Below are 12,371 nucleotides of genomic sequence, written 5' to 3'. Positions count from 1 at the left end.
GACATCATATAAAGCAGTTAGAAGTTGTACTGTAGAGTTATATGTGACCTCCTGATCAGTATACAAAGATGTTTTCGGTTTGAAAAGTAGAATATTTTCACCATAAGGTGCCTTCTTTGTTAAACACCTCATGTTGTGTCCTGTTTGGTAAAGATCAATGTTCTGACAGCCTTGTTAAATGCCACGTGGCCCTTTATATTGCCTCTGCTGCTCCAGGCACCCCATAATGGCAGCTGGTGACACTGCCCAGTATGTAGGTAAGTCAAACTCCCATGGGGGTTGGCACCCAGGGGAAGTGGAATCAACATCTAAAGACCCCTAGAATCAGTGAGCCATGGCACAAACCGAACTCCAAAGTACATTGAGGAGCAAGGGAGAACGCTGTGCAACTTACTGATATTCCCAACCTTGTTGCCATACCTACACAACACTTGCTGTGCCTGACCACCCTAGATTTACAGCAAGCCCAAGTGTTCCTAGGAATTCTTGGGAAGATGGAAGCCCCAGCTCTGCCATGAGACAAAGCTTAATATTTCTTTCTCTGGGTCGTGCATTGGGAGCAGCAGTGGTGGGTGCAGCCTCTTGAGCTCCCCCACCTAGAGCTGACCTTAATAAAGGCATTAAAAAGAAGCTGGTCTCTTTGCCTGTTCTTTTCATGACCATATTAAAATGCTTGTGATGCAAAAGCTAATCTATGAATGCAAATGCTTGTATTATTTTATCATCTATAACAAGTCCAACCGTAAGTGAGCTCCCAGAGTAGTGAGTCCTTAATCAGACACAGAACTTCGGTAGTACTTTACAGTAAAGAATAGTAGTTCTCACATCAATACGCAAGTTTATGATGTTCGAGGCGGCTGTCACTCAGATGATATAACTTTGCAGCTTCATCTTTCCATAACTGCAGAGGAGAGGGCTCGTACAGCGATTCGTTCTAAGCGTTTTGCATTGTTGTTGGACACTAAAGAGCGCCACAAGCAGAAGAGAAAGGCGGGGCCGCGGCACGCCCTGGATGCACAGCGGCCCTGGATGCACAGCGATGCTCAACACCCATTTTACAGCCGCAGAGGCTTCCGTGAGAGCCCTGTGCCGGGCGTAAGGCCAGTGACAGCGCTCGCGCGCTTGTCCGCTCGTCCCTCCCTCCCCTTCCTTCCTTCCTCCCTCCCCTTCCCTCCCTCCCCTTCCGTCCTTCCCTCCCTCCCCCTGCTCGCCACAGTGCCATTTCGCATATCCCGTAACCTCCACCTGTCCCCTAACCCCTTCCCTTGGCGGGAGACCTTTAAGGGGCGGCCCCGCGGCCATCTTGGGCAGTGGCGCGTGCGCGGTGCGGAGCGGGAGCAATGGGGCCGGGACAGAACAGCGCCGTGAAGGGTATGGCCGGCTGGGAGTTCGAGGTGTGAGCTGATCAGAGGGGCGGGGCGGGGTTGGGGACACGGTTGGGGGGCACGGGAGCGTGCGCGGCAGGACGGGGGGCGCCCCTCGGGAGGCGGCTCCGCCTCGCTGCTCGTGCCCCGCTGGACCCCCGGGACAAGATGGCAGGCCTTCCCCCGCCGGATGCGGTGGGTCTGGAAGCGGCCGGTGGGATCCGCTCATCAATAAAACCCCTACTGCGGTCAGCGAGGAGGGGTCTGCTGGCTCGGCCTGAAAGGTCCCCCTTTGCCCTGTCCCACCTTACCGAGGTGTGAGGGCCCGAAGACGCCGAGGGGTCCGCGCCCAACTTATGCGGGTGCTTCGGCCCTCACAGCGGGGATTTATCTGTAGAGGGGACAGCCCGTTTCAGACGGGCTTTTATTTTTGTTTTCCACCGGTTTGAGTGAAAATTTCGCTAAAACCTGTAACTTTCAGAGGTAATGTCTGGCTCTCAATACCTGGTACTGTACGTAGAGGTAACGGTGACATTTCTGCTGTGTAATGATTGACTTGAACTGTGCCTGAGATAGCGTTCTGTGTTTTGAATGCTGTTGCACAACCGGACAGGATGAAAGAGTTGGACCGGGTGGAGGATAGAATAGAGAGCTGAATTACCTAATTTTCCTCTAAAAAATTGAGCTTCACGTGCATGACTGGTTTCCACTTGCAAAGCTGCTCATGCTTTATGTCGTTAATTTTGTGGGCGAATGGTTTGCGGTTTTTTTCGAGAGGTGGGGAGGGTGGCGGCTGCCAGTACGAAGGATGGTAGCAAAGACGTAAGTATAAAATGGGCTACAGTAATGGGAGACTATGCTTATTAAAATAATCAGAGCCCTGAGGATGACTTGGTAATAGCTTGCATCCGGGTTGTGTTCCCAACGGTAGCTTGCTGTCATTTAAAATATTGTAAGAATTAGAACATTTCCTAGAACATGCTGTTAAATAAACTGGAAATGTCCTCATTATCTAAGAAAAGCATGGGAGCAGCTGATGGGACCAGTCTGGAGGGTGCTCTGTTTAGAAGGAGACAGCATCAGGTTTTTGTGATTTCTGATGAGATCAAACTCAATCAGTGCCTTGTGACTGGCAGGTTGCATTTCTTCCTCCAGCTGGCATGTGTCTCAAGCTGATGAATTTTGAAAATAATTTATTTTCTACTGAAAACTAGACACCAGAAACTTACCATATTTTTGTGAGATTTAATTCGTGGTAACAGTGGGGGAGTTAATTGCTTCTGTGCTTCTATTCCCTTTGGAAGGCAGTGAGTGGCGCAGCTAATGCATTTTATCTGAGAGGTGTGGTTTGCAGGTGTGACCTCACACCAACCACAGATCTGATCACGGTGACTTGTCTTTTTCTGCTTATTGGTGAAATACAACAATCCTTTTCCCTCAGGTGGCTTCTTCACCATACAGCTTCAGTTCAATTGAACCCACCAGTCATTATCTCATTTTTTGTGGGAGGTGTGGCATGGTAGAAGTGATTCTGGCTTTTACTGTTAGGCTTTTTGTGCATCCAGTTATCCTGGATCACTCTTCAGTAAATGAGTTTAATGTGTTTCTCCAGCACTGTCTTTTGTTGTAGGCGGTGACTCTACTGCACTGTCATGAGCAACTCCTGCACAATAATAGTCTGTTCATTGGCAGATAAGGAGAAAACTACTTAAAAGTTTACAAGCACTTCTAGAGACATAAAATACAGTTCTTCATGTCTAGAGTTATTACTCTATGACTTTTGAATAATATTTTCTAAGCAGAAGAGGTAAATTGAATATTGCCTCTTAGGATGGTCTTGGACTGACTTTGTCAGGGTGTAGCTCTCCCCCATGTTGTTGATAGTTGCTAAAATGTAAATTGATCTGGGTTCTTGACAAGGATGTTGTTGGAGGCAAGACCACCTCAATTTCTCAGACCACTTCTCAGTGCAGATCTTAAACGTGTGTTTTCCTTTGTATAGTCTCTCAGAGCTCTCTAGCAGATCCAAAAGCTCCCTCTGTAGCATAGATTTGGAAACATCCAAACCAGTGTTCTAGATTTTTAGAGAAAGAAGAGAGGAGAAACTGTGATCTAAATCTCTTTCATTAGGATATGACCAAAGAATAAAGAAAATAATAAATCCCTATCAATGTCTTACTGCCATTCTTGTCTTGCTTTCCTCTGGGGAATAGAGGGTGAGAACTCACTGGATGGATATAAAACTCAGCATTCACAGTATAGTCTCTTGGGCTTTTATTGTTTTAAGGAGTTGGAGAGCAGGGAGACATGCCTGCCCTAAATTCTTCAACATTAAAGATGATTTTCTGTATCTTAATATAACTTTACTGTTACAGGAAGGGTTTGTCACTCATTAGCAGGGACGGTCTCAGTGTATGTTAGTGTTTTCTGTGTCATTTACTAAGAAAATTAACTCTGAAGGATTTCTGCATCTTTTAATCCTTTAGTAACACTCTAAAGTAGTGCCTGCCTTCCCTGATCTTACAATGCTGCAGACACTGTACAGATAGCTGTCTAATTCCACATATTGCTAGAGCCAGACACCTGTGGATCAGCGTGGTGCCTGTGAGCTAACACAGTGCTTTAGCTGAGGAAAGGGCTTGATACAGATTTTTAGGGAAGTCTGTGGGACAGGGACAGAAAACCTTGATACTTTTACTCCAAGCTCACAGTGGAAATACAGCAAGTCAGTTGGTCATGGAAAGTAGCAAGAACTAACTTCTTCTAGACTTGGACTTAGCAATGTCTCTTGCTTCACAGATGCCATCTGGCTTGGCATCTTACAAATCCAATTAAAACATAGAAATTCCCAACTGGAGGTTGTTCTAATTTTATTAAGTTCTGTAAATGTGCTAAAATTTAAATTCCTGTTTATTTGTTTGTAAATGGAACTTGCAGTACATGCATATGTAGAAGTGGTGGATAAAAAGCAAAGAAAGAGCAGCCACTTGTTACTCTGAGAGGAAACAACCAGACCTAGTGCTGCAACCTGAACCTTTGAGCCAAAGATCAGCATATTTTCATGAAGCAGAGAGAAAGCAGTAGAGCCACAAAAAAGTAGGAAAACTTCTTGCAGGAATGGACATCGTACTAAGAAAGACTGCATAAATTTTATCAGTAAATAAAGGGAGGAGAAGTGAAGATGAGAAATGGTGGCAAGAGGATTTTTAATGGAAGTTGTCCTGCAGATATTCAGGACTTAATCTAGTTGAAATAAACATGTGCTATGATTCTTAAATGTAATATTTTTGGATCCTTATTCTTTCTTCTATACCACAGTAGGTATTTAATCTAAGATGGCTTTTGTTACTGGTGGTAGTATATTTAATAATTTCCCTATTGCCAAACAGCTGGTTTTAGTTTTTTTTAGTTACAAGTTGCATTTTATTAAAAGCTACTCAGTGCCCATGCCTTTGGGGGGAGAAACCTGGTTTTGGGTTGTTGGTGCTGACCTCTTCTTTAATGACTTTCTTGCAACTGAAACAAACAACACAGGTTTTTTTTTGCTGCTACAGGATGTACTTACACCTGGTTTGATGTGCTGAACTTCAGAACAATGTACTACTGATGTTAATATCAGAGTTTGCTAAACAGAACAGTAAAAAACAAAACAAAAATATGAAAACTCTGCCAGTTTAATTCTCACCCTTGTCCAGAAAGGGCTTGGGTGAAGTAGAACTCCGATCAGCAGAAAAGAGCATATTAACTAGGTGACTGTCTAAGGAAAATACACTTCTGAAGTAGAGGGTTACTACTACAGAACAAAAAGATCTGTTGGAAAGTAAAAAGGTGTTGCTGCAAGCATGAACACATTTACTGCTAAATGGTTTTAATAGAATGTTTTGGTCAAAACCTGACAGTCTCTTGTTTTTTCTTCTTTTATTCTAGTTGAATGGATTGCTGCAGTCTCTTTAGCTGCTGGAGCAGCTACTGTTGGATATCTAGCTTACAAAAAATTTCTCTCTAAAGACAAATGCTGCAAAGCAATGGTGAATCCCAATATCCAGAAGGATAACCCCAAGGTAGTCCATGCCTTTGACATGGAAGATCTGGGAGACAAGGCTGTGTACTGTCGTTGTTGGAGGTCTAAGAAGGTAAGAGAAAAATGAATGGGTCCAGTGTTGTTCATGTGCATGTATCTTTCAGCAAAACTATTTTTAAACTGCTTTTATTAGAGAAAACGAACCTCTTCACCTAAACTATTCAGCACTGAGATGTAGCAATATTCTTATCTGTAGAACTAGCACACATCTGCAGATGTGTGCTGATGCTCAGAGTAAAGCCTGCAGATCAGTGCTAATAGTGGACAAAACTTTCTCTAGCTCTTATAAGTATCTCTTGAAAAGAGACCAACTGTCTGGAGCATGGTCATGAATGACAGATATAATTTTATGTGCTGTCTGTGCTAATACTGAAGTCCAAAACTATTGGCCTCTTGGCAGTAGGAGCAGATAACACTGTGAGGATCTTAAACACCTCTTTTTGGAGAAAGCTGGAAGCTTAGTCAGAAAGTATCTTCCTTGTAGTACATGGTGTATGCCAGTGCAGCCACAGCGATACACTTTAAGCTCCTGTTTTTGAGCCTAAATATTGTTCCAGATTGCTTGCATTTGAATTTGGGTTGCTTCAATTGCCTTAAATTAGTGATAACCTGGCTTCTCAATTACAATACCTCAGATTTACATCTGATCTTAGAGATGTGTGACAGCTGATCTAGCTGAGATGTATGTACTTTATCTGTAATGGTAGTTCTGGGATTTGTAATGAGAGAAAGCCAGTTGCATGATTAATCCTGTCCATTTACCACTGGTGCACATTTAAAAGCTTCTTTAGAAGGTGCCAGTGTATGGAGACTGAAACAATACAGACCTTCAGAGACAGATAACTGCCTTGAAATTTAACTCTCTCTCCTTCAAGGAGGTAAATACTCAACTTCTCAAGTCTTAGACATTTGTCTCATTAGGCCAAACTCAGCAATTTCCAGATGCTATAACTTCAGGTTCTTGCTGTTGTCGGATCTGACTTCATTATTTTGCAGGTAACTCAGGAGCTTACACATTTGTACCTGAATTTGATTTTACAGTGTAACACTGCTAAGGATTAAACAGCATTATGATTTGATGCTGAAATAGTCTTGTGGAGGTGGCCTTGTCTTCTCTATTCTGTCTGGAGTCTGAACTGAAAAAACCCTACTTGAACCCTGGTGTTTGTGCTTTCTGCTTCCTATTAGATCTTCTAAACAGAAATGAAAGATAGTGTCTGATTCCGGTTGCATTGCAGCTCCTACCAGTTGTTTACTGTTGTTTGATATTACCCTTTTCTTGGTGTGAGATGAAAAACCTTAAGAAGTATGTTTTGGCATATATTTAAGGGGCATTGTCAGTTTATGAACATATTGCTCTACTGAGTTAGAAGGAAGGTAGATGAAGCTATAATGAGTACATTCTTAGAATTCTGATTTGAAAGGTCTTGGAAAGGCAATTAGGAGGTTGCTGGAAATTTTGGAGAGTATTTGTTTCCTTTTACTCCTGTTTAATGATAAGTATTTTAGTCAACATGTTCCACCTCAAAGACTATATTTTCCAGTTTTGTTGCTTTCCTCTTGCCTTGATGGGCTGACTTTGCAGCATGGGTAGCATAACCTCTAATAGGGTTTGTGTGTTTCTCATATTTGTTATTGCCAAAAAGTAATAAAATACATAATTCTTACATGCTTGTCATCTTTGGAAGTTGTCAGCTAGCATTATCTAGCTCTTACAGTTCTCAAACTATTTTGTGTGTTTTAATGTGTGTGTTTTCAATGCAGGAAATTGCAGTTACTTCAAATGCATTAAGTACCTGCTGTGCTTTTGGTAAATGGGTGCATATAGGCTAGAAGAAATGTCCTTTTGTGTCACTGTCTGCACTTCTTAAGAGATTCAGGCTCACCTGAGGCATGAGGCTGTTGGTAGAACCAGTAGCATCAGGAACCACAGGATGTTTCTGTTGCACTGATGATATGCATGCTTTTACACCTGACCCCACATGGTGGTCCTCATCTACACGGAATAACAAAACAGTTGGACTACACCTGAGTATTTTAGAGTAACTCTCTAAAAAATAAGTTGTTTTTGTCTGGGTTTTTTTTTTTTTTTTTAAATAGTGCGCTTAAAAGGCTTTTGTGCTGGACAGAGTCTTTGTGGAATGTATGTGTTTTAACAAACCACACATAGTATCTTGAAATAAGTTTGTCTTGGCATGTATTATCTCTTAATAATAAATGGGTGGTTCTTTAAATGACCTTTTCCTATTCAGTGTTGTGCTCTGCAGGCACTTCGTAGTTGTCCAGTTTAGTGAAAAAGCTAGTGATCAAACTTACCAGAGGCAAGAGTTTTGTCTTTAAACTGTAATTAAAGTTAGAACACTTGTTTTCTTACTTGTCTACATTTTTAGGTGTGAGTTAGGGGAGGTGAAGGTTAATTTGCTGTCTTTTTACAATGACCTGCAGCTTCTGTGTCTTCCAGAGAAGTATTAGTCCCCAAGTTGTGGATTGAGGAATACTGCTGCAGACTATCAGCAGAAAATACAAAATCCAGATGTGTTCAATGTCAAGGGAAATCAGCTGAACTGTCCATATCACTGTACAATTCCCCTGGGGTTTGAGCTTTGGCCACTGTTGCTGCTATCCTGCTTTACTTTTAATCAGAGATGAACACACTGTGTGTCAGGCCCAATATCCTATGCCATATCTCATCTTCAAGGTGGCTGTGTGGTGCTCTGGGAAGGTGGTGTTCAGTTTGGTGTTTTTCCCTGAGAAGCTCAGGTACAGTGTACCAGCTCCTGGGAGCTAGTATTCTGAGACCAGCTGACCAGTAGGATGAATGCACAGCAGTCACTGTCGGTAGCTGTTAAAGGTGTCTGGATGTGATCTGAACCTAGGAATCCCACCATTTTTGTTGCTTCAAAACTTGAAGCAATGATGTTGCTGTAGCTGGACTTTGGGTTGCCTCCTTGGAGCTTGTGAGATGTTAATGTCTGATGGAAGCTGTGTCATTGTGTCTGTGAAGACCAGTGGACTGTGGTGTTGCATGGAAAAACAACTGGTCCAGGAACATCTGCTGTTGAAAGCTGGTCAGTGTCCCATAAACATACATTCCTGTTTGCTCAGATTTTGTCCAAGTATCTTGTCACTACTTACTTATTGAGTTTGGTGGCTGTATTTTTAGAACAGGCCTCTTGTTTGTTCTATGCTAGTAAGGATAAAGTTCAGCCAAAACCCAGGGAGACCTGAGATGCTGGCATAAAAGTTGTGGTCTGTGGCTTCAGTGGATTTAATGAGAGGATGCCTAATAAATTTTCAGCCTAGGTTCTTAGTTCTGACTCTGGATGTACTTTAGATGTGTTTATTCTTTCTTTTTTTCAGTTCCCACTGTGTGATGGCTCTCACACAAAGCACAACGAGGAGACTGGCGACAACGTTGGGCCTCTGATCATCAAGAGGAAGGAGGCATAGAGTGGACAGTAGAAACTACAGAATCAGTGTCTGACAAATCCTCTGTTCTCTTGTAATTGGGGGAAAAAACCCACAAATTCTTTGTCATATCACTGAAGACTTCCCAGTGTAGTATATACATCAGGCTTCAGCATGTATATTTTCTCTGGTGCTTGTCTTTCAGCCACTACAATGTGTAATTTACTAAGTAGTTATGGTTTAAATTTTTTGTCCTGTAAAGTGTGTGTACCCTCTCACTGAGTGTGAAACTAAAATGAGGCACAGAATGTACTTCATCAGGAAATAGATATTAAATTATTTTCAAACACATGTGTATCAGAAGGTAAATACTAAAATCCTGGAGAGGTTGCAAAGTCACAGAGCTGGACAGATGTCCATGTAAAAGGCAATGGCAGGGCAGAAATTGCAGTGTCATCTTAATCTCTGATTATGCTGCATTTTCTGCAGGTGTCACATCTGTCATTACTACACTACTGTGCTGTATGGCTTCTGTAAACTAACAAATTCAACATTGCTAGTTGTGAACAGACAACAGGCTGAAAGTAAGATGGGGCTAGAGGGCAAGTTTACCTTTGATTTTACAGCAGTGTTGAAACTTAACCCTGCTTCCATTTGATATCAAGAAAATACTGTCCAAACCGTGGACCTGTATTTAGAGTAGGATTAGGGAAATGGTCTCTGAGAGATTTTTTAATAGATGAATGGAATGACACAAAGTGCTTCAAGAGTGATGGGCAAGGGGTGGCAGGGTTGTTTTTGCTGTTGGAGAAAGCCTTAGTTTTACTTACAGTCTTTCAGCAAAGCCAACTTCCCCAGACCACAGGATGCTTCTGTGGAGTGGCTATGCTGATGAATTCTAGAAGCTAAAATAAAAACTAAAACCCCACCCATCATCACCATCTGCTTTCACCATTGCACTGGCTGGTTCTGGTTCTCAGCTTTTGCTGCTGAGAAGGGAGGAGGCATACCTTTCTTACTATGTGGCTTAGGCTCTATGTGTCTTAACTCCTGCCTCCCTGAGCTGCTAATGTGGTTCAACTGATTTTACCAAAAAACCCTGGCATGAATGAAGAGAGGCTTTGAAAACGGAAACAAGAAGGGAAGGAAGGATGAAACAGAGAGAGCTCTTACCCTCCTTACCCAAGGCACTTGTCTTCTTGTTTGGCATGGTTGCATTAATAGCTGTCATTTTGGTTTCCTTAAATAGCTTTGATTTATTAACATGCATGTAAGTACAAAGCAAAACCCAAAGGGTGGGGCAGCAGGGGGAAATCTCGTACTAAATCCAGTCCATGAGTGTAACTGCGGCCTGCATAAGATTGAGCTCTGAATATCCTGGGACAAGAAACTACCTCAGGGCTAGATGAAAGGCCTTGCTAAGAAGCTGGCATTTTAGCCTGGACCCTTAAGGATTCTTCAGATGATCAGGGCAGGAGAGGTTCTATCTATTTTATTTTTTAAGAGTGGTTGGTACAACTGGTTAAAACTGAAGATGTTTTGCATAGTCTCTGTGTGAGGCTTTCAGAGGCTGAGGTCTTGGCCAGCTGCTCTGGATTTGGGCAGCAGGCACAAAATGTAAAGAAGGAGGCACAGGTATAGAAAGGTGGAATGTTGGAGTAAGGGCACTACTGTCCAAGAGACCTCTATTTGAAAGAAGTTACAGTCAAATACATTAGTCTTTTCTGTCTGTCTTGAGTGTAAAGACACTCGATACTTTTTAGTTTGCTGAGTACTAATGCATATGGAAAGTTGTTTTAACCTAAAATTATCAAATGCATTTTATCCAAAGCAGAGTAACTCCTGTATTATTAAAATATGACACTGGATATTTCTGTATTTTTGTCAGATACACATTTGAGCTCATCTTAATCTCAAGGCTTTAGTCTGTGTTCTCATGGGTATGCTTTTTCTTTCAGTAGTGCTGTACAGCAGTGCTGCTGTAGTCATGAACCTGTGTCTGGAGTGGATTTTCCATCTGAAACTCCTTTTCCTGTCAACATCAAAACCTGGCTGCTCCTGAAGGAATAGAAATCCAGGGTTAATGGTCTAAGAAATTAAGTCCTAAGGTCTTCAGATGAGTCATAAAAGTATTTCGTGGAGTTCACCAATAAAATTTTTTTGGGAGTTTGGGAAGTGGGCCCTTTGGGAAGTTTTATTCCTGGGAAGCAAAGTTGCGGAAGCAGAATCTGTGTTGATTTACTGTGTTGATCCTAGTGACTTTTGTTTTGGAGAAGTATTGCATTTCTGAATGTTGATTTGAGTGTTTAGATCTTAATTAGAGGCACATACAATTCCTGTACTGTACCATATTTATGCAAGCTGTTCAAATGTGATGATGAGAAGAGTCTTGGATTTGAAGAAACAAACTTAACCAAGTAGTCTCAATGAGCATCACAGAGAGCATTTCATTTTTTCTCTTAGTACCATAATAGGTTGCAATGTTCTGATGGGCAGAGTGCTTGACTGTTGCAGTGTTTTTCTAAGTCACTTTCTTTAGTGCTTTCCTCAAATACTCTCTAGAGTAAGAAGTGCATTGGTTACATTTCTACCAGTTTTAACCATAAAGAAATTATGCAAATGATGCAATTTTGACTTCAGATTGAAACTCTTAATATAAAGCCTTCAAAAATTAAAGCAGAGAAAAATCCCTTCTGCAGAGTAAAACTGTTTCTGCTCCTTATTGTTATTTTCAGCATGCAAGTGTTTGTTGGGAAGGTCAAGAAATTAAAGTACCGATTCTTGAGTAACTGAGTGTGACTCATCGAAATAGGGTGAATGTCAGGTATTTGAGTGCTTCTGCAGTCAGGATCCTTGAAGGGGAAAGGCTATCAGTTACAGGTGCTTCCTGCAGGTTTCATTGCAGCACTCTCAGTCTGCAGGCTGAGGAGGTGGTGGAGGCCAGCAGCCAGCATTGCAGCTACGCTGGATGGAAACAGAAGCTGTGTGTTGTGGTTTGACGCTGGCCAAACATCAGGCATTCATGAAAGCTGTTCACTCATCCTCTCTTGCTATCAGCTGGGCAGAGGAGAGGGGAAAAAAATTAACAAAGGGCTCATGAGTTGGGATGAGGACTGGGAGAAAACAGTCTAAGGGCAAGACAGGTTGCCCTAAAACAAGTATAAAGTATTTTTATATATATATAAAGTAAATCTGTTATTAACAGTCAGAGAAGACTAATGAGAAGTAAAATAAGCCTTTAAACCACTTTTTTTTCCCTCCAGCCCATCCCTCCTTCTGACTGCCAGTGCAGGGAGACAGGGTGTGGGGCTTTTGGTCAGTTTATCATTCAAGATCATCTTCTGTTTGCTTAGGGAGAGGAGTATTTGCTATGCCATGGAGTCCTTGGTACTGGAGACAGTTCTCTCTCAGTTCTCTAATGTAGCTCTAATCTCATAAGCAGCAGTCTTAGCAAATCTGCTGCACCATCAGTCACTCCCATGGGCAAACAGTCTTCCCAAAACTGCTGTGATGTGGGT

At 42.1% G+C, this 12,371-nt stretch overlaps 1 protein-coding gene across 1 annotated transcript; it reads left to right on the top strand.

Annotated features, from left to right (window-relative positions):
- Positions 1 to 990: 990 nt before the first annotated feature.
- Positions 991 to 11,642, top strand: CISD1 (CDGSH iron sulfur domain 1). The gene is made up of 3 exons (XM_086900931.1): positions 991 to 1,371; positions 5,292 to 5,497; positions 8,806 to 11,642. Exons 1-3 carry the CDS (start codon positions 1,341 to 1,343, stop codon positions 8,893 to 8,895), a joined length of 327 nt encoding a protein of 108 aa, XP_086757057.1. The 5' UTR covers positions 991 to 1,340; the 3' UTR covers positions 8,896 to 11,642.
- The last annotated feature ends 729 nt before the right edge of the window (positions 11,643 to 12,371 follow it).

Source organism: Cyanistes caeruleus, chromosome 8, assembly GCF_971803275.1.
Source record: "Cyanistes caeruleus chromosome 8, bCyaCae1.hap1.1, whole genome shotgun sequence".
In the NCBI taxonomy this organism is placed as follows: Eukaryota; Metazoa; Chordata; class Aves; order Passeriformes; family Paridae; genus Cyanistes; species Cyanistes caeruleus.
Note: the sequence above shows the minus strand (reverse complement) of the source record. Positions and strands in the feature narration are given on the sequence as shown.